Source organism: Zea mays, chromosome 2, assembly GCF_902167145.1.
Source record: "Zea mays cultivar B73 chromosome 2, Zm-B73-REFERENCE-NAM-5.0, whole genome shotgun sequence".
NCBI lineage: Eukaryota > Viridiplantae > Streptophyta > Magnoliopsida > Poales > Poaceae > Zea > Zea mays.
Window position 1 is genome coordinate 124,280,836 of NC_050097.1, and position 24,947 is coordinate 124,305,782.

The 24,947-nt window shown below is 43.8% G+C and overlaps 1 protein-coding gene across 1 annotated transcript in view; it reads left to right on the forward strand.

The window, feature by feature from the left end:
- The window catches only part of LOC103646924 (uncharacterized), a 53,819-nt gene extending 29,806 nt beyond the window's left edge, over positions 1 to 24,013 (forward strand). Inside the window, exons 2-3 of the mRNA XM_035965076.1 lie at positions 23,045 to 23,604; positions 23,686 to 24,013. Coding sequence (XP_035820969.1) covers positions 23,045 to 23,604; positions 23,686 to 23,754 — 629 coding nt within the window. The 3' untranslated portion in view covers positions 23,755 to 24,013. The remainder of the gene's footprint in view (positions 1 to 23,044; positions 23,605 to 23,685) is intronic.
- Positions 24,014 to 24,947: the final 934 nt, after the last annotated feature.

The following is a 24,947-nucleotide window of genomic DNA, read 5'->3' on the forward strand; positions in this document are numbered from 1 at the left end:
GAGGCTAACCAGCACTTGGATATGCACCACCAGGAGATCTAGGACATGGAGGCCAACGAGGATGTCGACATCGAGGGAGGAGAGGAGCCTGCCTCTAGTTTGGACACTGCTGGCTCAGGGAGACCACCTTCCCCCGAGTCGAGCCTTGCCTCGTTTGCTCACTAGGTTGCAAGGATAGGGTTAGAAGTCTGTGATGGTAGGACTCCTCGAAGCTATCTTAGCTTTTGCACCCTTGGGGTACCAGGCTAGATAGAGTTGAGTCTTTTGAGTTATTGATGTAATCGTGATAAACTCTTTTGGAAGCATGGTTGATGAATGCTGTCAGTCTTAATTTAAGAAGAAAAAGTTTAGGCCATGTGGAATCTTTTTATAATTATGCAAAATATATATTGGTTTTACCCTTTTGACTCTTTCACCACGATTGAACCTTGAACCTCAGAAATGTTGTATTGAGAATATACATGATTTTTCAGATGGCAGGAAGAGCGTGTCTGGTCAGAGTGAGCGCGTTCCTCCACCACCGCCACCGCCTCCTACTCTGCAGGAGCTGATGGCTCAGCAGAACGAGATCTTGAGACAGCTAGCTCAGCGTCAGCCACCACCTCAGCACTATGGTGGTGGTGATCATCAGCGTCACCCCGCAGCAGCCACTTATCAAGAGTTCCTCAGTACCCAGCCACCGTTGTTCACCAGGGCAGAGGACCCCCTTGATGCTGATGTGTGGCTGAGAGTAGTGGAATCCAAATTCCCGCTACTCCATGGAGTTTGTTCAGAGGTGACTAAGGTCAGGTTTGCCACCCAGCAGCTTCGCGGACCCGCGCGGACATGATGGGACCACTATCTTGCTATGCAGCCAGCTGACCATGAAGTGGAATGGAGAGAGTTCAAGGCAGCTCTCAGGGGGCACCATATACCCGCAGGCATTATGGACTGCAAGCTCAACGAGTTTCTGCTACTCACTCAGGGAAACCGGACAGTGTTACAGTATGCTCAGGCCTTTAATGACCTGTGCCAGTATGCCGGATATCATGCAGACACCGATGAGAAGAAGAGGGACAGGTTCAGGAGGGGGCTCAGCACTAAGCTCCGTGACCGTCTCAACACAGTCAGGGCCAACAGCTATAATGAGTTAGTCAACATGGCCATTTCGCAGGAAGACTGTATCACAACTCATCAGGCAAAGAAGAAGAGGAAGACCCCTGTGGCAGGACCTTCAGCTCAGCCACAGCGCTTCGGGATCGTGTCTGACACTCAGAACAGAGGACCCCAGCAGCAGCAAGGATGTTGGGTGATCCGACCACAACAGCTGCAGCAGGCACCCAACCACACCCAGTTTCCAGTACAGAGGAGCAATCAACAGCAGCAGCCGTACCGCCAGGCCAATGACAACAAGTGTTTCACTTGTGGTAACACCGGGCATTATGCCAAGAATTGCCCCAGAAACCAGCAGAAGCAGGGACAGAATGCCCACCAGAACCAAGGAAAGAGGCAGAAGGTGCAAGTGAGGCAAGGCAGGCTGAACTTCACCACCATGGCTGATGTTCCAGAGGGAGCACCCGTTATGACTGGTATCTTTTCAGTTTTGAATTATCCTACAATTATTCTTTTTGATTCTGGTGCATCACATAGTTTTATCAATGCAAAATTTAGTGCCAAATGTCAGCTACCTTTTCACCACACCAATGGGGGTATCACAATTTCAACACCAGGAGGCAGGGTTGCCACCTATCATATCAACAGACATGTGCCTATAAAGTTGGGTAGTTTGATAATTAAAACCACCCTCCTCATATTGGGGTTTGATAGCGTGGATATCATATTGGGAACTGACTGGTTAACAAGACATCGAGTAGTAATTGATATTGCAGCTAGAGCCATTGAGGTGCACTCACCGACTTGTGGTGAAACCACATTATATTTGCCTGACCAGGGTTGTACCCGTTCTTGTGCCTTCGTTATGATAGAGTCCCCGGTTGAGAGAATCCCAATGGTCTGTGACTACCCAGATGTTTTTTCGGATGAATTGTCAGGGATGCCACCTGATAGAGATATAGAGTTCGCGATTGAATTGCAGCCTCGGACTGCTCCTATATCCAAGAGGCCTTATAGGATGCCTCCAGCGGAATTGGCAGAATTGAAAAAGCAACTGCAAGAGTTGTTGGACAAGGTGTTCATTCGCCCAAATACTTCACCATGGGGATGTCCGGCCCTATTTGTGAAGAAAAAGGATGAGAGTTTGAGAATGTGTGTTGATTACCGCCCTCTCAATGCGGTAACCATCAAGAACAAATACCCACTGCCTCGCATTGATGTTTTGTTTGATCAGTTGGTGGGAGCCAAAGTGTTCTCCAAGATAGACCTTCGCTTGGGCTACCATCAAATAAAGATCTGTGCTAGTGATATTCCGAAGACGGCTTTCTCCACCAGATATGGGCTCTATGAGTTTTTGGTGATGTCTTTTGGGCTGACCAATGCCCCGGCTTATTTCATGTACCTGATAAACTCAGTATTCATGCCAGAGCTGGACAAATTTGTGGTGGTTTTCAGTGATGATATTCTGGTCTATTCCAAGAATGAAGTCGAGCACACTAAACATTTGCATATTGTACTTCAGAGACTGCGTGACCATCAGTTGTATGCCAAATTGTCCAAATGTGATTTCTGGTTGAGGGAAATTAAATTTTTAGGTCACACAATTTGTCAGGATGGTGTATCAGTTGATCCTGAGAAGGTACAAGAAGTAATGGATTGGAAACCTCCTACCATAGTGAGACAGATTCAGAGTTTTCTAGGATTGGCCGGGTATTATCGACGATTCATTCCGGATTTCTCCAGAATTGCCCAACCTATGACTGAACTATTGAAGAAGGGAGTCAAGTATGATTGGAGCCAGAAGTGTGAGGATGCCTTTCATACGCTAAGGCAACATTTGACAACAGCACCACTGCTAGCTCAACCTGATAACACCAAGCCCTTTGAGGTTTATTGTGATGCTTCTGGTACTGGTTTGGGATGTGTCTTAATGCAAGACAACAGAGTAATTGCTTATGCCTCCCGAGCACTTAGACCCCATGAGCAGAACTACCCCACACATGATCTGGAATTAGCAGTTGTGGTTCATGCTCTCAAGATATGGAGACATTACCTGATGGGAGCTCACTGTAACATTTACACTGACCATAAGAGCCTCAAATACATTTTCACTCAAGCGGATCTTAATATGAGGCAGGGGAGATGGTTAGAGCTAATCAAGGACTATGATTTGGAGGTGCATTACCATCCTGGCAAGGCCAATGTTGTGGCAGATGCCTTAAGCGGGAAGGCCCAGTGCAATTGTATGAACATGGATGCAAGAGTCACCACCCTATGTGATGAGTTGTGCAAACTAAACCTAGAAGTTGTTTCCTCGGGTGCTTTAAATTATATCTCGGTGGAGCCCACATTACAAGAGCAAATAGTCAGGGCACAGATTGAAGACAAGGGTGTTCAGGTCATTAAGGAAATGATCAAGTAGAAAGGAGAAAAATACAAATGCTTCCGTTAGGACAGCAAAGGAATCCTATGGTTTGGAGATCGATTGGTCGTTCCCAAGAACCCTGAGCTCAGAAAGAAGATATTGGATGAAGCTCACCTTTCAAAATTCTCCATACACTAGGGCAGCAATAAGATGTATCATGATCTCAGATCCTTATACTGGTGGACCAGAATGAAGAGGGGAATAGCCAAGTATATATCCGAATGTGACACCTGCCAGAGAATCAAGGCTAGTCATTTGAAGGTGGCAGGCCCTTTGCAACCCCTTCCCGTACCATCTTGGAAATGGGAGGACATTTGCATGGATTTTATCGTGGGATTGCCCAATACCTCCCGGCACCGTGATTCCATTTGGGTCATTGTGGACAGATTGACCAAGACAGCTCATTCTTGCCGGTACACACCACCCACAGGACGGAGAAGTATGCAGAAATCTACATTGACCAGATAGTTTGCTTGCATGGAATACCAAGGACTATAGTATCGGACAGAGGAGCACCATTCGTGGCATGATTTTGGGAGCAATTACATGAATCACTTGGGACCTAGGTAATAAGAAGCTCAGCATACCATCCTCAAACAGATGGCCAGACAGAAAGGGTAAATCAGATTTTGGAAGACATGTTGAGGGCATGTGTGCTACACTATGGAAAGGATTGGGACAAATGTCTTCCATTGGCAGAATTCTCCTATAATAACAGCTACCAGTCCAGTCTGAAGATGGCAACTTTTGAAGCCTTATATGGGAGAAGGTGTAGGACCCCGCTAAATTGGTCTCAAGCAGGAGAAAGGGAAATTTTTGGACCAGACTTGGTACTTGAAGCAGAGGAAAAGGTCAGAGTTATTAAAAACAACCTAGAAGCTGCCCAGGCCAGGCAAAAGAGCTATCATGACAAGAGAAGGAAGCCTCTACAGTTTGAAATGGTAGATCATGTTTATCTTAAGGTGTCACCCACCAAGGTGTCCAGAGATTTGGAATCAAGGGCAAGTTAGCTCCTCGCTACATTGGACCCTACGAGATCAAGGAAACTTGTGGACCTGTAGCATATCAATTGAAGTTGCCACCCCACATGTCAGCTGTTCATGATGTTTTCCATGTATCTCAGCTGCGGAAATGTGTCCGCTTACCCACTGAAGTGCTACCTGAACCAGAAATTGAGATAGAACCAGACTTATCTTATCAAGAGCACCCCGTCAAGATATTGGATCAGAAGGAGAGATCAATGTGGGCAAGGTCGATCAGAATGTATAAGGTTCAGTGGAGTCATCATTCAGTAGAAGAGGCTACATGGGAGACTGAGGATTTTCTACGTTCTCGCTTCCCCGATTTTCTGCCCAAAGGAGTCGGTACGTAACCCAAAAACCCCACCCCCACCTGCCCTTTGAATCTAAATATAAGGAAAACTTAGATGTTAAAGGTAGTGTAAGCTTTGAAAATGACTCAAAAAGGACTTCCTTCTGAAGTCGCAAAGAGAATGACATTCGAAGAGCAGTTAACTAGAGAAACTTGGATAAAAGAAGGAGCAACGCACCAACACGCCTTCATGGCACCCCTCTAGAGGACTCTACCTAAAAATCTCGGGACGAGATTCCTTTAAGGGGGAGGGCTGTAACACCCCAGGTGTTACCATGGCCATGGCACATTTATGCACTAATGACTGTGATCACATGTGGAAGAAACTTGAGGAGAAGAGCATAAAACCTTGGGAACCATGTATTAACCAAGAATGTTAGTGACCAAAAGCATTACCCAAGCATTTATGCAATTATCACCTTTGGCAAGAGAAGATTAAACCCTAGACCCCTCTTGAGCCCTTAACTCCCAAAACCCTGGTTTAAGGGGGGGAAGGTTAAGCAAATGTGCAAATCATGAGTTAACCCTTAGCCAAAGTTTAAGTAACATTATAATCTACAAAATGCAGAGAGGAAACATTACAAAAAGACCCCTTCAAAACCCCAAATCCATTCCTTAAGTGGAGGGAGAGCACTAGAGCTCTCTAATTCTTCTAAGTCAAGTTTTGAACCTAATCTAAAGATCCACCGTGTTCACTTAGTAAATGGTACCAAAACCACTTGAGTTGTATACCAAAAATGTGTCATACCACCTAAGGCACCCACTGGAAAAGTTTGAAACCGAGCCCAAGACGTTTGACAAGATTTGGCATGGTTTTTGTCGCGAGGTGGACAGAGGGACTAGCCAGTTTTGGCGTCCACAAATCTCCCTACCTAGGGCATATCTGGCATAGGGACTCACATACAAGAGACAGCCCTAGGTGCTAGGAGGAGGCCTGCGCCGGATTTTTGCCAAGATTCGCACGCTTGCGATCTCGGCGAGCTGTTGAACAAGGGTAGAAGAACACTTCCACGTGTTCGACGCGCTCTGAGCGCACCAGAGCACGCCCAGTGCCCGACCCCGTGCGCCCCGCGCCGCGCTGAGCCGTGCCCGTGTCCCCTGCTCGACCTCACCGAAGCCAGAGACCACCGGCGTTTGCCCTGCAAACGGCGTGCCCGCGGCCACCCTCGGAAGAGACCGTGCATGCCTCGGTGAAGCTCCCCAAGCAAGGAATCGGACTTTGCCTCGCCGGAGAAGCCAGTCCACGGTCGCCGGACTTCACCCGATAGCCGCTGAACGTAGACCGGGTAAGTCTCTGCACCATTTTTTGATTCCTTGCGCACATAGCCTCTACATCATCCCGTGGAGCTCATCGTGCCGTTTCATTGGACTAGATCACAGTGGTTAAGCCAGAGCACCCGCCGCCGACGAGTTCACCCACCTGCGCACGTGGACCGGCCGATTCCGGCCGCCACCGCCGTCGAGCCATACCTCGCTGTGACCGCCAGGACCTCCCGAAGCCAACCCCGCCCCTCGCCGGACCTCTCTCGCCGCCGGTAAGCCGCGCCGCCCTTTTTCCTTTCCGCGGTTACTGTTTACATACGGGGAGGGACCTCGGGGAAGAAGAAGGAAAGGCCAGGGGGTTTTGTGCGCTGTCAGTGACTCAGGGGAATAGTAGCGCAGGGGTAGAAATGAATGGATTGATTTAGAAGGAATCCAGGGTCTTCGGTGCAAAGTAGTTTTCTAGGAAACCTTTTAAAATATTCTGAATGAAATCCAAACAGAACTTGAAAAATTCATAACTTCAGTTTGGTTTACCCAAATCAAGTCAAACTAATTTTGCCAGATCCTAAATAATGTAAACTACTTAGGAAAAATATAAAACCCCTAAGTGTTACAGAAAACTTTAAAGTCTTGATTTAAATGATTAACTGGTCAAAAGCTAAAAGAAATAAGGAAAAATAGCTACACTATTTGACTAGGGTTAAGAAAATTTAGAGAAGTACTTGATCACTTCCTAACATGTTCAAAAACAATAAACCCCTCTGTACACCAAGTTAAGGTAGAGTTTACCATTTAAATCATTTTTAGCCTAAAGTTAGAGAAAATATTAAAGGTGGTTTAAATAAAGAACCATGAAGCACCCACATTTTTGTTAGTTTACTTATTTAGTATAGTTCACTAGAAAAATTTATTATACCCTTGCTTAGTACAAAATAAATGAGATACCTTTTATTTTAGGAAAACAAGGAGAACATAGAAAAACCCTAGAAAAATAACCCCAAAGAGAAAACACCCCAAACCTTGGGATAACTAATGTTTTGTTATTAAGAACATAGGAAAAATTTGAAATTTGTTGTTTGACATTTTGCAAATAACAAGATAGTAGTAAGTGCCTTTTTAACATTAAACTTTAGAAAATCACAACTAAATAACCACCAAATATCCTTCTGTGATTTTTGGCACAGAAGCATGTTATTACTTTTAGATACCAGCAAAAATGACCCTTAGGACAGAACCCACACCTAGTTAAGAGTTGTAGTGCAAAGTGACCCCTTTGCCCCAACTTTTGTTATTTTTGTCCGGGGCATATTTTAATTATTCTGGACCTCAAATTTATAGGACAGCCTGCAGTGACAAATAGTAACCCACTGTAATTTTTATAGAATTTTTGAAAAAAAGTTAAACCACTGATGTAGTTTAAACCCAGACTAGAATTCATAAATAGAAAATGAAAAAGGGAAATTAATAATGGAGATTAATGTCATCATAACCCAACCAGCAAAACCACTTAAATGCCTACTAAAATATCTAAGGGAAATCCAAGTTTCAATCCACTATGCTTATTCCTAGGCAAAACCCAAATCTAAAGTTGATAAGCATAAACCACTAAGAGCCACGTATAACCAGGAAACCCTAAGTTACTAACTAACTTAGTTTTCTTTCACTTAGCATAATGATTACTAAATCCTGCATAATCATGGCATACATATTCTTATTCATTGCATTCGATAGATTGCAACCTCGCCGACGGAGAATACATCCTCGTGCCGAAGCAAGGAGTTACTCAGGAGGTAGCCCCGGATCCAGCACCAGAGCCTGCCCCAGAGGATCTGCCTGCCCCAGCTTTGGAAGGCAAGCCCCGGTTTTATGCATAACCTGTTCTATATGATATTTTACTACACTTAATGTTTGTAGGTTTGTATTGTGCACTTAAGTGTAGGAGTTGATTGAAACCCTAGTTGCATGAACTCAGGAATCCTTGTTGAGATGGATACTAGTATGCTAGGTCGAGTAGCTGCTTGCTAAATAGGGATCTCGGTAGAAGTCGAGTGATTTTTCTAGCACTCGCGCGAGGTCAGGAATTGGTTGTATCCATTTTGATATCATAATGATGGTGGTCTATGGACAACGGTCCATGGGGATAAGTTGTGTACGAGACGGGAATTGGAATAAGGATTAAGGTGTGGTATCGTGTGTCAAGCGTTTGAACGTACTAAACACATGCCGAGAAATATGGTAAATCGGTAAGCCTAGTACCTGAGTGAACCTGCCCACAGACTTTACCCCTCACGCGACCTGAGACGTGGTCTCCCATTCCAGTTATGGTGGGTACAAGTGCGGTCACTTCACGACGACAGTCGGGGTCAGTGAGGCATTGTACGCCAAGGCGGTGAGCCCTGATTTGTTGCCAGGGAATCGATGGGGACGGTTGATGTGTGTGGGGACGGAGTGCCTCGCCACGTCGTGTGTTTAGGTTTACCTTGCAAGGTTTAAAAACTCGATTCGAATCGTCTGCTTCTCGCAGCTAATGAGAATGCTTGATCCATGCTGCTACATTGAGTAACAAGTGGAAATGAGATGACTTGGCAAAAGTTGTTGATTGCTAAATGTTTGATACCATGTGTGATTAGATAGGTATACATTTAGTATTAAGAGAGTCACACTAAAACTTGACAAAGCTAAAACTTGATTTATAAACTCAGCTAGTGCTTTTGGCAACCAAACCCCTCAGCCAAACAGCTGCATGTCTAGAGGTAGAGGAGTAGACTCCTCACATCGGGTAAGTCTAGCTGAGTATTAGTATACTCAGCCTTGCTTGTGGCATAATTTTACAGGTTCTCTGGAGGACATGGTTGCTGGAGTGACTTGGCCGTCCATCTTGCCACCGGGTTGGACTGTCGAGTGGGACCCTGCCTCGGCTGAGGAGGAGCATGAGGAGTGATGGGACAGGCTTCCCCATCTCTCTTTTTATTTACCGTTAGTTTTATTCCGCTGCACTTCAAACAATGATGACTACTTTTGTTAAAACTCTGATGATGATGCAATAAGTTTAATACTCTTTAATGTATGGATTTATGCTTTATTGTATTTGCTCTATGACTCACCATCGAGTGAGATTGTGGTACTTGATCCTGTCAGTGGCCTTGTCGGACTAGATCCGAGGGATTGACGGGTTATTCCCATTTAAGTGTGGTCTAGCCTCTAAGGCAGGACTTAGGCAGTTAAGTTGGAATAATGTGGACGGTTCCGCCACAATAAGAACGTGGGTACCCACGTTCTTAAATTAACCCACGAACATAACTCAATTAAGAACGTAGGTACCCACATTCTTAAATTAACCCACAAACTTTTATTAGTTTCTTGTAGTGCAAAGCATCTCTCCTTGGATTCGCAAAGCTCCTCCACATTTTTCTCTAGCCTAGTGTTCGACCATTCACTTATTTCTTGTTTCACTTTTGCAAGTTCAAAATTTTCATTAGCTTCATCAAGTTTTTTCGAAGGTCTTCAACTTCGGTTTTATGAGCTTCGGACTAAGCGTTAAATCTTGCTTCGTCTTTCTTCACTCTGTCCACCAATGAAAGCAGGATTTTATCTTTTTCCACGGCTTCATTTCTCAGCTTGATAACTTCTAACCGAAGATTATCGAGGGCTATCTCGCAGCTTTCATCTTCAGCATTCTTCTGCGCCCTCAAAGCGTTGCTAAGAATTAAACCCTGCGAAAAGATAGGATCAGCACGAGAATACAAGACAAGATAATCTATTTTTAAGTTCATCACTTCCATACCTTCAGACTGTTGTACGCAAGGCTATCTGCGAGGTCATCCTTTGACATGGCGGAGAGGCCAGCTTCAAGCTTCGGAAATCCCATACTTTTGGCCATCTCCTGGCAGACGGATATTTCCTTGTTGTCTGGAAGACAGTATAGGAAATCATCTTCGTCCGTGCCATTGTACACCAAGGTCCCCTTTGGGTATTTCAGTTCCCAGGCGTAGTGTTTGGCTTCCACGATTTCTTCTTCAGAAAGATTTTTTCCCGTACCATGTCGAATAATAAAGTCAAGATCTTCGGACGGTGCTTCGGGAATAGGAGATATAGCTTTTTGGGCGCATCCTTATTCTCCAGAGCCATGCCAGTATCTGGAGATTCTTGCTCAGCTCTCTGCTCAGTTGCAGCAGGCTTTGCCTCCGTGGGCACTGAGGGCCCAGCTTTGGTTTCAGCACGAGCCATAACAGTTTCGGCAACCTTTTTCGCAGGGGCAGGAGTCAATGCCCTTGTCGTCTCCATGACAGCGTCTAGCACGCTAGCCATTCTTCTCCTCTTGGGAGTTATTGCGGGAGCCTTTGCAACCTTTGGCAACTCTGCCTCTGCTGGTGGGCTCAAGATTTCTGGTAGCGCTATTGCTTTCTCTAGCTATGGCTCTTTGGTCGCCTCTTCTTCAGCTTCGGCTGCAGGAACCTTCGGCAATTCAATCTGTTCTGCCTCAGCAGTAGAAGATGTCCCTTCGCTAAGCTTTGACACTATGGCTGTTTCAATGTATCTTGGCCGATGCGTTAAGACCTTGATCTTTTTGCCCTTCAACACAACAGAGATGGTCGAAGCTATGTGCTCCTGGACCAGGTCTCTTGTGCCGATGAAGGCACAAACATTGTTGAAGGCCTTCTGGCATGCTTCGGTATCATTCCCAAGCGCAGTAGCCGGCCTTCGAAGGCCGAAGCGAGACCAGATAGGGCGTTGGATAATCCCCTTTATGTCTTCCCTTTCAATCAGATTATTCTTAACATAAAACCATTCCTCCATCCAGGCCCCAGGCCACCTTTTTTGAAATGTTGGAACTGGGTAGCTTACATCAGAACGAGGAACGAAGCCATAACAACCGAAGTTGTTGTGATATTGCTCATTGCTAGTGGCCTTCGTTTCGTACAGCAGTTCGTGCATGTTAAAGGAGCACTTTGCGCTTGGTTCCAGCCCTTGACTTCTCACGTCCCAGACAAAAATACCCATCCTGATTATAGCTTCGGGAGTAATTTGATGAAGAAAGATATCAAATGTCTTCAAAACTTCAACCAAAAATTTGCTCAATGGGAACCGAAGACCTGCCTTCATGAAGCTTCTGTAAACAACAACTTCATCTTCCTCGGGTGCAGGGGTGGCACTGTCTCCTCCAACTCTCACAATAGACATGTCACAAAAGTATCTTCCCTTCATGGCATCAATCTGACTCTGTTTGATGGATGACTTTCTGAAGATGGTATGACTTGGCCGCCAGGGCTGATCTTCGGCATCTTCATTCCCGCTTTCCACATCGAAGTCATTACTATCACCAGAATCCTCAGACAGCCCAGCTAATATTTCATTCGTAATCTTTTTCGTGTTTGTTTTTTCCATTGCTTCGTAAAACCCAGCTAGGGCAGGGTCCACAATCTTCTTCTCCCCAGACATCTTCTATTCAGACATATAGCGAGCACTTGTGCAAATGACGAAGCACACAAATCAAGCAAGATCTGACAGCAAGAAGTTTCAAGCTTGAAACAATAGCACAATCAATTGAAAATCACAGCAAATGCTATCACTGCAGATTTCTATTTATATGCCTAGCGCATCGCAACTTGGCGGGCCCCATTTGTCATTGACTTTTGCTATTCTAGCGAAGGGAAGGTGTTTTTCGGACCTTCGGCTAAAGGTCTTCGTCCACGTGGCAGTCTGAATTTGTTAGAAGCAAAGATAAATTAATACCGCGAGGGGCTACTGTTGGGGGCCTTCATCTTCCAAAGGTCCTCAAAAACACGACTAACATGTTTTCCAGTATAGTATACTGTCACAGGAAGCTTCGGGTTTAAGATGAAGGTGTGCATGGTATGAAAAAGCGTGATCTGGAAGAAGGATAGACCAACTCCGAAGCTGTGGCTGGAGAAGCTTCGCCTTAGCACAAGGACGATGATGGAGGATGAAATCGACCTACAAGGAAAAGACTGCTTAGTCCTCGACAGTTTACCTTTGGGCTAACAGTAAATGTCAGGGACATGAATGTAATTTTGCCCAGGCTACGTCCTGTGCCTATAAATAGATGAACAGTTACACCATACTGTTCACGCTGAATTGTAATCACTCTCACGTCACTCTTGTTTCATCGCCTTCTGTCAAGCTGAAGGTACAATGTCATATAAATATCATTGGTATTTATTCATGTTTATATAATACAGAAGATGAATAGTTTAACGATACCAAATAATTATCCATATTCCCTTTGTGTTTTATATGCTTATGCTTATATTACTATTTATTAAGATGATGAAGCTTCATCCCTTATGACCTTCATCTGGAGATCATTATATCCTAAGGGAGATAATGCTTCAAAGGATGAAGGTCTTTAACCATTAACACTCGTGTTGCCTTGTTCTTGATTCATAGCATTTGAGAACAAGTGACCAACAATCAGTCATGCACACACAATATGTGTCCAAAGTTGTTGTCTTGGTGTTCGCATCTGTCAATAGCTTCGGCCGAAGTCTACATTCGACATTACTCCTGTAGCATATGAAACAAGATAAAAGGTAGTTGTTGAGTTAGTGTTTTGAGGATCTTTGGGAGGAGAATGCCCCCAACAGTAGCCCCTTCGCGGTGCCAGTTCATTTTTCATAATGAGCTTAGTCCATTGAAATAAACAAGGTCTTCATGTCCAAGGTCCAAAAAACACCGTCCTTGAGCGCATTATTAAAAACAGGGTAAAATTTATCGTGACGGTCCACCGATGAGAGAGTGAAAATGTCGCCACTCCTCGCCTTCACCGCTTACCAGCCTATATAAGTCAATCTACTAGGTGAGAATGTTACTATATTTACCGCTTTGTAGCAACCTACTGCCACAAATTCCTCTGCCTCTGAAACTCTTTCTCTTGTGCTCAAGCATTTTTGTAGAGCTTCGGCAATCTGACAATGGCCAGAGTTCATTGAACTCCTAGACTGACCATTGAGGGTGAAACACTAGAAGGTTGGTGAGGAGGCGAGTGCTCCAGAGGGGAGTGGTTCAGACACCAAAACTAGCAGCAATGAAGAAGATCCTAGCATTCTTTGACTCAACAAGCCGAGTCGTATTATGTTTGGTGAATCTACTATGAGCTGAAGAATCTTGATTAGCAAAAAAGGCTTGGGTATATTGGTCAGAAAGAGGATCAGATTTGCTTGTAGTGAAACCATTCCGGGGAAGGATGATGTAGTGGTTGTGTTCATTAGCTTCTTCTAGGCCATGCTTCATTTCCCAATGTATGAGATGATCCCCATGGTTCTAAAAAATTGAAATATACATACATCCACTGACACCAAATGCAATAGATAGAATTACTATTTACATATGGGCACTGTGGAGCCAGGATATGAGTGCAAAGGTCGAAGGCTTTTGCAGAGTGCATTCACTCCATTATCAGACAAAGACAAGGCCTTCAGACAATCTGCATAACAAATTTTGAGTTTTGTAACTTTGTGTATCAAAAATGTTGGTACATGATTTCAATCTCTTAGAGGTATCAAAAATCAAGGAAACACAAGTTAAATATTTGGACCTTCGTCCTTTGGTTTAACACTTCTTTGAAGTGTTAGCGTGAAGGACGAAAGTTCTTAATGGAGATGGAAGTAAAATCGATATAAAAAGACAATGTAAAGTGTTATAAGGTACTCATCTCATATGCCTTACCATTCTCATTCCATCTTCTTTTTTATTAAATGAGTTTAGAAGTATATCTACGGCTCCTTGACATGTGGTGATACGAAGGCTCTTCGAAGGCTCAGCTATTCAAAGCTATGTTCCTCCCCAAAGGCATCTTATACATGGCACTGTTCTTCTATTTATACGGAAGATGAACTGCCTTCGTACAAAATTACAATCATGCCCCTCAAGGTTTTACACACATTATTTACAAATAACATCAGCATAACACTGTATTTCCTCCTTCCTTCTCTACATAAGGCTTGGCCTTCGTCGCGTGAAAGTTTCTCCTTTGACTTGGATTCGAAGCCTTTCTCCTTTTGCCAAAGCTTTCATCTTTGGCTCATAACTTCCTTATCTATGTGCATAGGTGAAGCTTCTTTAAACGTTGTTTCAACCGAAGAGTAGCTTCGTCCATCGATTGAAGTGTACCTAAAACACGCTTGTTCATGTAGAAGTGAAGGTTAAATGAGGACCTTCAGCAAAGGTAGGCCCCCAAATGTAGCCCTTGCGAGATGAGTTCGTTCCTTCATAACAAGCTTAAATCGCAGTAAATATTGGGAGGCCTTGTGTCAAAGGTCCGAAAAACACCTTACCAAAGCTCGTTATGAAGAAGATAGATCAATTCAATAAAAACAATTGATCTGGAAGTTAAACAGACATGGGAGAAGCTTAAGGTAATGCGCGGGAATGTTTTGAGAGACTCGCGCCACTTTACGCTTATTTCTCAATATAAAAGTAGTCGAGTGGGTTGGTGTGGATCACATTTACTACCCTGAACTACGTACTGCCAAAATTTTCTATGCCTCCAAAGCTTCCCATCCACCGCTACATCGAAACTAGCTTCGGCTAAGTCATTTTAGACAATTTCCAGTCCACTCAGATGGCTTGGATTCGGACCACCACAAAACTAATAAGGCCTACCTCTCTGGAGGCACGACAAGATACCCTGCCTATCTTTGAATCCATGAGGGCTTCGTCATTGTCATGGCCTACTCCAGAGTTGCCAAATGACAGACCTTCGAAGCCAAACTATGTTGAAATTGGTCGTTCCACTTTGAGGGAGAAGGATCTTGTCACACCCGGTTTTGGAAGGCAAACTAAATGCAAACCATGTACGTGCCAAGATTAGAAACTCACGTACACAGCGATTACATAATTGGACATCATCACACATTGCTCAAAATAATAGCGGAAAAGGTACTTTATTACATCAAGATGTCCAATACATCCACAGAGTCATTAACATAACATAGTCATTAAAGTGATCAAAGTACGGAATACAAAACGTAGTAGATAAGATCTTCATAGGTAGCTGTTGGGGACTTGTTCTCAAATGCTATGAATTAAGAACAAGGCAACACAGAAAATGTTAAATAATAACGCCCTTCGTTCGCTGAAGCATTATTTCCCCATGGATTTAATGAACTTCGAACGAAGGCCACGGACAGAATACCACGAAGGTCATACCTTCGTGGTCAAACATTCATCAATGCGAAATAAAATATAAAATATTAAACATTATAGGAAAAACAAATTGCATTACTCATATATTTCATAATATGAACTTAAATGTCAAAACATAATATTTAGGTACGTTTATACCTTCGCCTCTGACAGAAAATAATTCCAGCGTAATGCGTTAGCGATTACAGGATTGCGTGAACAGTGTTGGGGTACTGTTCACCTATTTATAGGCACAGGGTGCAGCCTGTGCAAAATTACATTTATGTCCTTTACAATAGACTACAATAATGACACAAAACATCATGGGTCTTTAAGTCAATTCATCTTTAAGTCGGTTCGGCCCTTCGTCTTGAGATCTGTCATTATGCCGAAGCTCTATAGGTAATAGCTTCGACGCTTGCTCCTGAGAGGATCTTCCGAAGGTGTTCTCTTTCTTTAGGATCTTTGGCTACGAAGCATACCCCCAATAGTAGCCCCTTCGCGGTGCTAGATCGTTTTTCGTAACGAGCTTGATCCGTGAAAAAATCTTCTAGGCTTCGGGACGCTGAAGATCCAAAAAACACCTTCCCTGAGCTCGTTGGCGAGAAACGATTAAAATAATCGTCGCGCGCGCGGTGGCCCCATCTTGCAGCAGTTACGCGTGCCCCAGCAATTCACCTTCTCGGACCCTGTGGCCCACCGTTCAGCGAGTGCGGGTGACTGTTTGTTCGGTGCAGGAGACCTTGACGATTCACCTTCCCACCTGCGGCACTATATAAACAGACGGGTAGGTGTGAAGTTACCATAGCATTCATTGCTATTGCACTGTTTTGCTGCCAAAATTTTAGTCATAGCCGAAGCTTAATCATCATGCTCAGACGAAACTTCGGTTTTGATTCTGCTTCGTCACAAGAGGAAGAGCTTCAGGAAAATCAAAAAAGTCAACAACAAAAATTTCAAGAAAGTCATAATCAAATGGCCAGAGTTCGCTCCACTGCTAGGGTTGATCATGAGGGAGATGAGACCGAAGCTACTGAGACTGTTCCGATTTCGGAAGCAATGAAGCGGTCTGGGCTGGTAACATCGGAGGACGTCCCTGCCGCTGAAGCAGAGCAAGCTGATGTTGAGGAGACCGAGTCTGAAGATGATTATAGCAGCGCGGTGCCGAGCAAACCCAGCCATCTGGATTTCGGAAAATCCACCATCTCCGAAGGTGACCTACCTAAGATGTTGAAATTAGGCTATTTTAATGAAGAAAAGAAAGAGCTGGTTCGCTTTGGTGGGGAGGAAACTACTTCGAAGCCAGGAAAAGATGAAGTAGTAGTTTTTAAAAGTTTCTTCAAAGCTGGTTTGAGATTCCCTTTGAATAAGATGATTGCTGATGTGCTGAAGAAGTTTGGGATCTACTTTCATCAGCTAACTCCTAACACTATCGTTAGGCTTAGCGTTTACATTTGGGCTCTCCGAAGCCAAGGGGTGGAACCGTTTGCCGAAGGTTTCTGCCGAGTGCATGAGCTGCATTACCAAACCAAGGCTAGAGGAGATGGGTTACATGAAAACTTCGGCTGCTACAATTTTGCCTACCGCAAGACTACAAAATTTCGCGTGATCAGTTACCGAAGCAAGTGGCCAGCTGTTTGGAAATCTGAATGGTTCTACGTCAAAGTTGACGATGATGAGGAGAAGCTGGTTTAGAGTCCATTAGAGTTGATCTTCGGAGAGACCAGACCCCCATGCAATATGACACCAGAGGGTCCAACCCAAATTGCATTGGCTGAATTTAGGGTTATCGCAGAGCACATCGGCACTAGGGACTTAGTGCAGGAATTTTTGGCTTTCAAAGTGTTTCCAACTATGAAAGAGTGGGCCATGCCGAAGCTTGAAGGAAAAAAGAAGCAAGGAGAACTTATCCGGCTGCCCTACCATTACAAGTTCAAGAGACATTTCAAAGTGCCCTACCAAGAATGGCTGGATACAATCGAAGTAATGTGCAACGAAATACTTGGAAATTATTCTAAAAAAGAAGACCAATTGATGACTGCGGCCTTCGGCACCCGTCCGAAACAAAGGCTAAACCGAGTGATGGATGCTATAGGTTTTGAATATCCTGACTACGAGCGACTGGACAAGGGTGCCGAAGGCCAAAAAAGGAAGAGAGTAGCTAGTGCTCTAAATAAGGACGATGAAGATCAACCGAAGAAGAAAAAACAAGAGTCTGAGGCGAAAACAGTTGCTCCGAAGAAAAGAAAGGCTTCGACTCCGAAGCAAAAATCAATTGATGAAAAAGAAAGGACTTCTGCAACATCCTCTGCTACTGAAGTAGAGGAAATCTTAAAGGTAATGACTAAAACTTTGCCTGTCAAACTAAGTCCACTGGGACTACATCTGGTGAAGCTTTTTCAGAAGGAAAAGGAGCCCGCAAAAACCAAGGCACCTAGGCCAAAGAGGCAAAGAATCGTTACTGTGACAGAAGTCATTGAAGCAACACCACCAGGAGCTTCAGCTCCAAAGATGCCGGCTATTGAAAGCATGACAGCTACTGAAGTTGTACCTTCGGAGGCTGTCGCAGAAGAGGCCAGAGCCGAAGATGCCAAATCCGAAGATATTAATTTAGAAAGCATGGTTGTTGATTTAGACAAAATGCTACTAAATATGGCCATGGAAGAAGCTGCCGCAGAAGAAGCTGCCGCAGCCACCGAAGAGACTACGGCCGCAAACCTCGAGAAGGAAGAAATGACCGAAGATACTTCAGAAGATGAAGCATTTAACTTTCAAAACTTAGTTGGCCAAGAGCTGACAAAAGCTGAAAAAGAAGAACTAAAAGAATATGCTATATCTTGCGGGTACCGGCCGAGAGCGCTTCTCTTCAGTGGCATTGATGATGAAAGGTTGGGCTGCGTACGAGATCAGACCTGCGCGAAGGTTATCGGTACTCTATCAAAGAGTATCGGTTTCCCGAAGCTCGAAACAGATATCAGCCGCTACCGACGTCAACACATTGTCAGTAGTTTATTTTATTCCAATTTTAAGGTAAACAACTTTTGTCTAACTTTTATTATTTGTAATAACATAAATGTTTTCTAACGAAGGTTATTTGTCCGCAGAGTATGCTGTTGAGCAAGGCTTTAAAAATGCAGCAGGACTTAGAGGATAAAAGCACGAAGTTATAATTGAGAACTTAGAGAACAAGATAAAAGAGCAATTAGTTGCTATCGAAAAGAAAGACTTCGAGCTTCAAACAACCGAAGGCTTATTAGCGGATGCTGAAGCCAAAATAACATAATTAAATTCGAAGCTTCTTTCTCAATCAGAAAACTTCGAACAAGAAAAGCTGAAGCTTGATGCAAAACTTGAGGCCGAAGTCCAAAAAAGTTCAGAGCTGAAAGGATCTTTGACAAGCCTTCAGAATAAATGTCTGGAGTTCAGCAATCGATGCGTTCAACGGCTGAAGCAGGTGTTCTATTTTGTTGGAGCCAGCAGCGAGAAGTTTACTCCTTTAGCTGAAGACCTGCCTGGTGCCTTCAAGCATATTGAAGGTGAAATTAATGATCTTGACGAAGTTATAACTGGGCATAGTGACTTCTGTGCCCTGGTAGCTTCTCGGGGCACAGCTGTTGCCTTTCTGAAGTCTGGCTATGAACACGAAAAGATTATCAATAGACCCAACTTCAGCTTGTCACCAGCAGACTTAGAAAACATTCCCAACCTTGCCCGAAGTATTGCGAACAGATTTATAGAATTAGTATGGACAAAGGGTGGACGAAGCAAAGCTGGTGACGAAGCTCGAAGCCACCTTAAGCCGGTAACAAAAACCATACCTTATGCTTACCTTTTCCTTTGAATTTTGAATTTAGCTTATAATACTTACATACAGGATGACGAAGCCGAAGCTGAAGCTACAGAGTAAAAAGACGAAGCTCCATGAATGCTGACGAAGCTCGAGTAGTCTGTAGAAATAGCTCAAAAACTCCTGTGATAACTTGTATAAAGTATGATGTAATTAAATTTCACTTCATGGACTTTATCCATACTTTGTAATATAATCTTACCTTTCCATCAATGTATAAAGTGCTTTGATGTGGACGAAATTAATATTTTTGAGCCGAAGGCGAAAAACACCTTCCCTTCTTTGAGTACACATCGAAGCATAAAATTGCCTCTTTTCCCTTTTTTTCCGAAGCCTTCTCTTTTAAAGCCGAAGCAAGTGTGTATGTTATGATGATGATGATCCTATGTATGTCTAAGTGAATGTTTATGAATGCAAATGTATGATGTCATGTATCGTGCAAATGAATGTTCAAAGACACATACGAAACCACAATCAAAACTCTTATTCCCTTAGGAATAACAAATCTTTGTCGTTTATTTTTCGGCTTCACCACTTATTTTTCGGTGTATCAGCGCTGACTTTTCGCTGTAAGTTCTGCATTCCCTAAGGAACGTCTTTTGAACTCCTTCGCCTTTTACTTTCGGCGGTATCGCGTTGACTTTTCGTGCTTCGCCTTATACTTCGGCGGAATCAGCGTTGACTTTTTGCTGTAAGCTCTGCATTCTCGTAGGAACGACTTTTGATTAGAAAACTTACGCTGCGCTCCCTTAGGAACGTCTTTTTGTAGCTTCGTCGTGCTCTGCATCCCCTTAGGGACGTCTTTCGAGCTTCTCCCTATTTTTCCTTTTCTCTTTGCACTCGATGGTGCACGCTCGGTTTTTACATTTACATCTTTGGGGGATATTGCTCTTGTAGAGCTGATATAAGAAAAAGAGAAATTACATGCTATGGCCCCATTAAAAACCTTTCTCCCCCTTTGGAAAAGAAAAGGGTGCCATAGGAAAGAATAAAAAAGATTACATCAATCTACACATAATACCGCCGAAGCTCATCCGCATTCCAAGATCTAGGAATGTCGTTGTCGTCCATATCCTTCAACCTGTAGGAACCGGGTCTTGACGAAGATACTACCAGAAAAGGTCCTTCCCACTTCAACTGTAGTTTGCCTACTTTATCTGGGTTGGGAACTCTCCGAAGTACCAAGTGTCCTGGCTTAATATTTTTAACCGAACTTTTCTGTCACGCCATTTTATTGTTTCGGCTTGATATTTATTGATATTCTCCACAGCCTGAAGCCTGATCCCTTCTATAGCATCTTTTGCCACAGAATAATCAGCTTCGTCCTCTACCGAAGCCAATGTTCTTATTGATCCCGCTTTAGCTCCTTCTGGGGTTATTGCTTCGTCACCAAACAGCAATTTGAATGGTGTAAAACCTGTTGACCTTGACATTGTTGTGTTGTGGCTCCACACCACTTTGATTAATTCGTCTGGCCACTTCCCCCTGGGCTGGTTGAAGATTAACTTCATTATTCCTGTCATTATAATGCCATTAGCTTTTTCGACAAGTCCATTTGACACTAGATATCGAACCGATGCAAAATGGATCTTCGTGCCAATTTGTTCACAAAACTCTTTGAAAGCTTTAGCATCAAACTGTGTTCCATTGTCCACAGTAATAGCCTTCGGCACTCCGAAGCGACAGACAATATTTTGGCAGAAAATTTTTTGGACAGTGACCGAAGTTATTGTGGCTAAAGGTTTCGCCTCAATCCACTTAGAAAAATATTCTACTGCCACCACAACATATTTTAAATTCCCTTGTGCTGGTGGAAGTGGGCCTAGCAAATCAAGGCCCCATCTTTGCAACGACCAAGTAGGCTGTATTAATTGAGTTAGAGACGAAGGCTGTTTTTGATCTCTTGCACATTTTTGACAACCTACGCATTTTTGGACTAATTCTGCTGCATCCGAAGCTGCCTTCAGCCAATAAAATCCTTGACGAAAAACTTTACCCACCAAGGGCCTAGATCCGATGTGAGATCCACACAGGCCTGCATGTATTTCTTTCATCAGCTCTATACCTTCAGCTCTGGATAAACATTTGAGTAATGGAGAACAGACTCCATGCTTGTATAACTCCCCTTCTATTATTACTTATGAACAGGCTCTTCCCGCTATTCTCTTATTATAAGCTTCGTCATCTGAAAAGAAATTGCCATGGAGAAAAGACATGATCTCAGTTCTCCAATCTTCGCTATAAACAGGAGATATATTGAGCACTGCTCTTTCAGGAAGGTCGACCGAAGGTGCTTTTATTGTTTCAAAAAATACTTCCGAAGGTAAAGGCAGCCCCTGTGCCACTGACTTGGCTAGCAGATCAGCATGCTCATTTTCTCCTCGTGGAATATTCTTGACAGAAAACCCTTCGAAGGAAGCTTCAAGCCTTCGAACTGTATCCAAATATTTCTCGAGCTTTGGATCTCTTGACTAGAAATAACTTGGGAATCGGTTTTGAGAACTGCCCTTCTTATCCCCATTGCCTTCAACTTCCGAAGCCCCAAAAGCAAAGCTTCGTATTCAGCAATATTATTTGTGCAGCTGAAATCAAGTTTCACTGCGTAGCATGTTCTGACTTTGGAAGGTGCAATTAAAATGGCAGCTGCACCTACCCCGAAGGTTCCCCAAGAACCATCGCAGAAAACTATCCAAGCTTCGGCATCTTTACTTGCTTCTTCCTCCTGAGCCCCTGGCGTCCAGTCAGCGATGAAGTCTGCTAGCGCCTGAGACTGAATCGAAGATCTATGCACATAATCAATGTTGAACTCGTTGAGTTCCGCAGCCCACTTTCCAATCCTTCTAGTAGCTTCTCTGTTTCTCATAATATCCTTCAAAAGCTGTGATGAAGGAACAATTATATGGTATGCTTGAAAATAATGTCGAAGCTTCCTGGAGGCCATTAAGATAGCATACAGCACCTTCTCCAATTCTGTATAGTTTTTCTTTGATAAACTAAGAACTTCGGAGACGAAATATACTGGAGCCTGCTTTTTCAATTGTCCTTCAAGCTTCTCCTGGACAAGCGCCACACTTACTGCAGAGTGCGAAGCTGCCACATACAGCAGCAGAGAAGCCCCTGGCGCTGGTGGAGTTAAGGTTGTTAAATCTATCAGATACTGCTTCAGCTCTTCGAAAGCTTTTTGCTGAGCTGATCCCCATTGAAAAACTTCGGCTGACTTCAGCACTTCAAAGAATGGTAAATTTCTCTCTGCTGATCTGGATATAAATCGATTCAAAGATGCCAGTCTTCTTGTTAGCCGTTGAGCCCCTTTCTTTCACTACACGACGGTTGATCTTTAGCGACCCTTATTAGGTACCAACTATTGGTTGCTAAAGATTAGGGACCGACGGTCAGTCGCTAAATCCTTTTGTAGCAACGGTCGGTTGGTCGCTAAAAGTTTAGAAATTTAACAACTTATGGTTGGTCGCTATAGAGCAAGGATAACTATCAAATCTTATAGCCTGAACGTACCTGTAGATGTTAGTGACTAAAAATTAATTAAAACAAGTAAACATTGATCGCTAAATTGCATGGTAATTTATTTTTTTAATATTGCTTGTATGTTTATTTCATGGTTTGTTTATGTATGCACATGACTATAGTATGCAACTGTGTTCTTTATGCTTATATGATATTAGATTCGAGTTGAAAGTCGTTTCAAATGTTTATTATTTATTTGCATTCGTAATAATTTATTCAAATGTTTAATATTTATTTGGTAATTTCTTTTATGATTTTTTGAGTAATTTAAAAATACATTTCGAAATAAATAAAAAAAGAAAACCCTTCCTAATCCTAAGGCCCACCGGGGCCCATCTACCTAACCCTAGCAGCTGCGCGCTCCCTGGCTTCTCTCCCAGCCGCCGCCGCCTCTACCTCTTCCTACGCTTCCTTCTCTCCACCGCGGTCCCGCACCACGGGCACGCGCCGTCGCCTCACCCCCACGGCCTACGCCACCGCCGCGGCAGCTGCGGCTGAGGCCCCGCTCCCCATGACGCCCCGTCCGACCATTCATTCATTCACCGGCCAGCGTCAGCCAGCCAGGCGTCCAGCTCCAACACGTGTTGCCAAATGCCAACACTCCATTCTCCAGGTGATGGTCGGTCAGCCACCAGGGCCTCCCCGTTCGGCCATCGTGCGTCCAACAGTCGGGCACCGGCGGGCGGCGGCCGCTCGCCCCTGCGGCTTGGGCGCTCGGCCACGGCCAGTGCGGGACGAGGGGGGGAATGCTTCTGGTAACTGCCCAAAAAACAAAGAGAGGGTTAGCTGGTGTTCATTTTTTCTGCTGTGCATTCAGGTTGAAGCGCCCAGGGTGCAGCCGAAGCTGAGCGAGCCCTTCTTGGGGTTCACCCAGACCGCAGAGATTTGGAACTCCAGGGCTTGCATGATCGGCCTCATCGGCACCTTCATTGTGGAGCTGGTAACGACGTTTGAGGCATTGCTTCTATTCCTACTTGAGTTCCGTTCTCAATGTTCGATGGACCGGCTTCTTAATTTCTAGGTGCTGAACAAGGGGATTCTTCAGATGATTGGGGTGGAGGTGGGCAAGGGTCTGGACCTTCCTCTTTGAAGGGTGACCAAATAGTGACATTATCGTTTGCTGGTGTATTATGCTGGCCGAAAAACATGAGGGTTTCACTTGCTTTTTGACTTGGTGGCTACATATGCATGTTCATCATGCATGTCCTTGGATATCCGGATGTTACAACATCAACTATGTTAATGACTTGGTGGCTGGCCGTTTGACAGGGTTAATTGGTGAACAAAAACGTGTGCCTTGTGAAACAGAGAAAGATAATTGATGCCACCGTGAAATTAGTACTGGTTTATAAGGTAGTATACATGTGTCTCTTGTTGCCAATGCAAATCTGTTTCCATGGTTGGTTCTTACTGATTCTTTTCTATGCTTGCAGATAAGATCAATGCAAAAATGGGAGAAGGTGGTCTTCTCCGCTGCGCTCCTAAAATATTTGAGCAGTCTGGAGTGGCTAGTTTGTTTTCAGACATTGGACTTTCTCCTCATTCAACATCAATTCTCATGAGTACCCTTAATGCTTTGCTGATACTCCCTTGTATAACTGCCGCAATGCTGCTGATGGATGTCTGCGGGAGAAGATAAAACATGAGACACCATGAAAATTAGTGATGTAGTTGTGGGCTTTTGAACAATAGCTGGAATGATATAAAACATTAGTGATGTAGTTGTGGGCTTTTGAACTGCTTCAAGCTGGAGTAATGTCGCTGTGGTGCTTTTGTGACTGATCATCTCTGGAGCTTTTGTGAATGATCTAGCTAACAATCTGTAAATGATCTAGTTGTGAATGATATTATAATTGTGATGCTTTTGTGAATATATAATTGTGGTGCTTTTGTGTTTGTGTGATAGATCTATGAGGTATACTGATTAACTGTGTATGTCTTTATGATTTGTGTATAAAAATCTGTGATTTGTGGTGCTTAATTAAATGTATATTATTATTAATAACAACTGTAAAAAGGGTGACTTTCTGTTGGTTGCTAAATGTATAGTATGACGACTTACGGTTGGTTGCTAAATCTATAGTACAACAACCCACGGTTGGTCGCTAAATATATCATATTAGCAACGGACAGTCGGTCGCTAAAAAGATGTCGGTCGCTAAAGCCTTTAGCGACGGCACTTACAGCGACCATCCTTATGGGTCGCTAAAAGTTTTTAGCGACCAACTGTAGGTCGCTGAAGGCCGTTTTAGCAACCAACCGTAGGTTGCTGTAAGTGAACCG